General features: G+C 38.2%; 1 protein-coding gene across 1 annotated transcript; it reads right to left on the bottom strand.

Moving 5' to 3' along the window:
* Window positions 1-750: 750 nt before the first annotated feature.
* Window positions 751-3,133, bottom strand: LOC127132102 (transcription factor MTB1). The gene has a single exon (XM_051060975.1). The coding sequence runs from the start codon at window positions 2,743-2,745 to the stop codon at window positions 1,009-1,011; it is 1,737 nt and encodes a 578-aa protein (XP_050916932.1). The 5' UTR covers window positions 2,746-3,133; the 3' UTR covers window positions 751-1,008.
* Window positions 3,134-3,589: the final 456 nt, after the last annotated feature.

Here is a 3,589-nt window from a genome sequence, read left to right as displayed (position 1 = left end):
TCATCCTCTCTACTCTACCCGCCCCATTATTCGACAATTTTTTTTGGATTAGGTATAATAAGACACTTTTACCATACATATCCGAACGCGATCAAACCAGGTTTCCAACCCAGGTTTCCAACCCATCCTCTATACTTTTTCAACTAAGTTTTTTTTCCCTAATAGATCTAAACAAGACAGACATGACATGCTCGTTGTCACCCCTAACGACAACAGAAAAGTCACTTATCCGCTCGTCTCGTCCAGTTCGAATGACAAACAATTAAATGAAGTGTAACTAAAGAAAAAACAATAAAGAACACGTGAACATGAATTAACAATAACATTAACTAGTTTAAAAATTTGTAAAAGAATGGCAAGACTTAAAGTTAGATTTGACTATCGGTTCCATATATAGTATGCATTTAACCATTGTCACACTTTGATTTACTTGAAAGTCCTTTCACTTACAAAAGTAAACACATGCAGCACATGTTGTCATGCCAAATTCATTAGTTGAAAGGACCTGAACACGTGAACGTTTTACCTATTCAAACAACAAAACAGGACCACTCATCAATGCTGCTTCTGCTTTTGCTTGTGCTTTCATTTATCATATAAATTATTAACACTAGTACAAAGTTTATACTCCTACACTACTATTTTTGTATACACCCTTTTAGCCTAAGGTTCTTTTCTTCCTGCATCAATTAGATACCTCAAATAGTCATAAAAATGGTGAAACAACTAACAACAACAACAACAAAAAGATTAGAACTTGAGAGAAGACATAAATAAAACAATCAACATTGGAGGAACAATGTTTCTGATGATTAAACTTGTGTATACTATAGACAAACATAAATTGGTTGTCCTATACACAGGTGTGTTAATACTAATACAACCTAGCTATATATTATTCTACTTCTGTCTAGTTGCCACTGCTTTGTTCTTAAGATGGTTTTTCACCTGCACAACAAAAATTTCTTAGGAAGGTTTAGAAATTGGTTCCTTCTCTATGTATGATGCCTATATGGACAAAGTTTGTGTTTGTAACGAGATGGATTCGCCGGAAAACGCTGCAATCAACTTGTCCTTTGTGAGTTGTTCAGATTCTTCTGACTTAATTATAAATGTATGGTAGATAGTATCGTTTGCCGCAGCGAGTTTCGACTCAACTACACTGATTTGTGCATCTTTGAATGTTTCGATTACTTTCGAAATAGGATGAGTATCGATAGGACAACTCACCTTTACAATTACTTCGTCCTGATAAGCTTGAATATCAACGTCGTGAGGAGGAGGAACTTGATGGCGATTTTCTGATCTTGAGTTGGATGATCCATCCCTCGAAGTGCTGCTTCCGGATGTCTCTTTGTCGGACTCCATGATTTTGAGTTTCGCTTGAAGCTCGTTGATGTAAGCAATGGCATCACCGAGTAGAGAGGCTTTGTCCATCTTGGAAATATTCGGTACAACAGCTCTTAAGGCGTAGAAACGCTGATTAAGCTTCTCACGTCTTTGTCTCTCGGCCTCCACATGATTGAGAGGCTCGTCCCTACCACTTGCAGGCTTTCTTCCGCGCTTCCTCGGTCTCTTTTCATCATTAGGCTGATCAGCCTCAACATCAGCCGCAGCAACTTCCGATTCACCAATAACCGGTCTCACAGAATTAGCCCTCGATTTCGCTCCCGAAAAATCAATTAGCCCTTGCATTTGAACCAGCTGCCTTTGTGGTTGATAGTTGCTAAAATCCTTTCTCACACCATTATTATAACCAAAAACTTCACCTTGACCTTGACTCTTTCCCCAACTAGTAGAACCAGAAACACCATTTCTAGAACTAGGAAAGTTAATGCTACTATCCATTTTCCTAATAGCAAGTTTCTCTCTAAAATGTGAACGACCATTGTTCAAATTCAAAGCAACCTTTGGTGGAACATGAACACCATTTGAAATCCCACTTTCATCATCTCTTACCTCGTTGATCACACTAGGACTAGGATACAACAATAATGATGATGACGACGATTGTGTGATAGAATTTGAAAGTGAAAACAATGACTTAACATTGTTCAACAATTCAAAGCTCTGGGGTAAGACTCTAACGGAACCCAATTCAAGAACACCAAAATGAGTAGGTAGTAAAACAACCGTTTGAATTCCAGCAGATTTAGCCAAGAAAGAACGAACACAGTAATCAGAAACAGATTTCAACCATAAATTTTGACCAGAATCAAAACACTTACCGGGTCCACCATACCCTTTAGGAAAAGAAAAGTACATAGAAGATAAAAAAAACATCTCTGTGTCGGTTACACGGTCAAGGCCAAAAGCGTAATTGTCTTCGTCAGAACCACCAAAAGCTGTGTGTAGCTTCTGTAAGACCCTCTTTCTCATATTCTGCTCAACCCTTTCTTCTTCTTCATTTCTCCCAAGGGCTAAAACTCCACTCTCTTGTTCTTCTTCTTCGTTTGGTTCTCTGCAACATCCATCACCCCAACCAAGAACATAATCGCCGGATTTTGATTGAGAAAGTTGCCAGAAAATAGCGTAGTTCCAATTGAAAGTGGATGAATTCTCGACAAGATCAGAGAGTTTGTTCTGAAGAGAGTCAGCAGTAGCACTACCACCAACAGCAATTAAGACAGTTTCATTGGATAAACAATTTGTCATCAAGAAATGAAAAGCTGGAGCACCAAGAACAGTTTGAAGCATGGATTTATCTTGCTCATCCCATGATAACATGCGGTTTTTCGAACCCATCTCAAAAGGGAAAAGTATATAAGGTGGTAGGAGGGGAAGAGAAGAAAGCAATGGTGGTGGCGAGTGATGAAACTGAAACAGACATTAAGGAAAAAGAAGAGGGTTTTCGGAAAATGAAACAAAGAATTAAGGGAGTTTTGTTTTTGTTGGTGGTGGTGATTGAGAACGTGAAGGAAGGGGTGGTGTGGTGCGTGTGTGAAAATTGAAGGAGAGAGGAGTGTGGCGTGATTGTGTGTAGGGTAGGGTAAGAGAGAGAGAGATAGAGAGAGTTTTAAGGTGTCGAATGAAAGAGAGAAAAAGAAAAGGTGCAAAAATGAAAACCTTAAACCATGGTTAGGTCAACATTTACATAGGATTTGATTAAAACTTTACCATACTTGTTTCATTGGAGCTTTAGTCGGTGTTTGTTCCTTCTTTTTATACATGAAATTAATAAATTAATATTAAAATTAATAGAAGATATATTAATGATGTAAAATAATTTTAAAAAAATGATATTGATATTTGAATGTTATTGGTAGTGGAGACTTTGATTGCATCGCCAAACACACACACATAGACACATGAGTAACGTGCCTCTTTGTTTCTCTCTCTTTCATTATCTATCCCACGCTCTGTCCGTGCGTGAGTGATACGTGATTCAATTTATTGTTCATGCATTTTGTGCGTCTTTCATCACCAACACGTTTTCCAGCATCACATGCTATCCACGTGCCCCTATTTACCCTCTTTAACTTTCCACGCGTCGTTATCTCATGGGACCCGCCTTTTGAAACTAACTTCAACGTCATTGGACCGGGATTCATCAAGCACGTGAACTGCGTTTTACTTTATTTTTAATTGT

The sequence above is a fragment of the Lathyrus oleraceus genome, chromosome 3 (genome assembly GCF_024323335.1).
Source record: "Lathyrus oleraceus cultivar Zhongwan6 chromosome 3, CAAS_Psat_ZW6_1.0, whole genome shotgun sequence".
NCBI classification, from domain to species: domain Eukaryota; kingdom Viridiplantae; phylum Streptophyta; class Magnoliopsida; order Fabales; family Fabaceae; genus Lathyrus; species Lathyrus oleraceus.
Note: the sequence above shows the minus strand (reverse complement) of the source record. Positions and strands in the feature narration are given on the sequence as shown.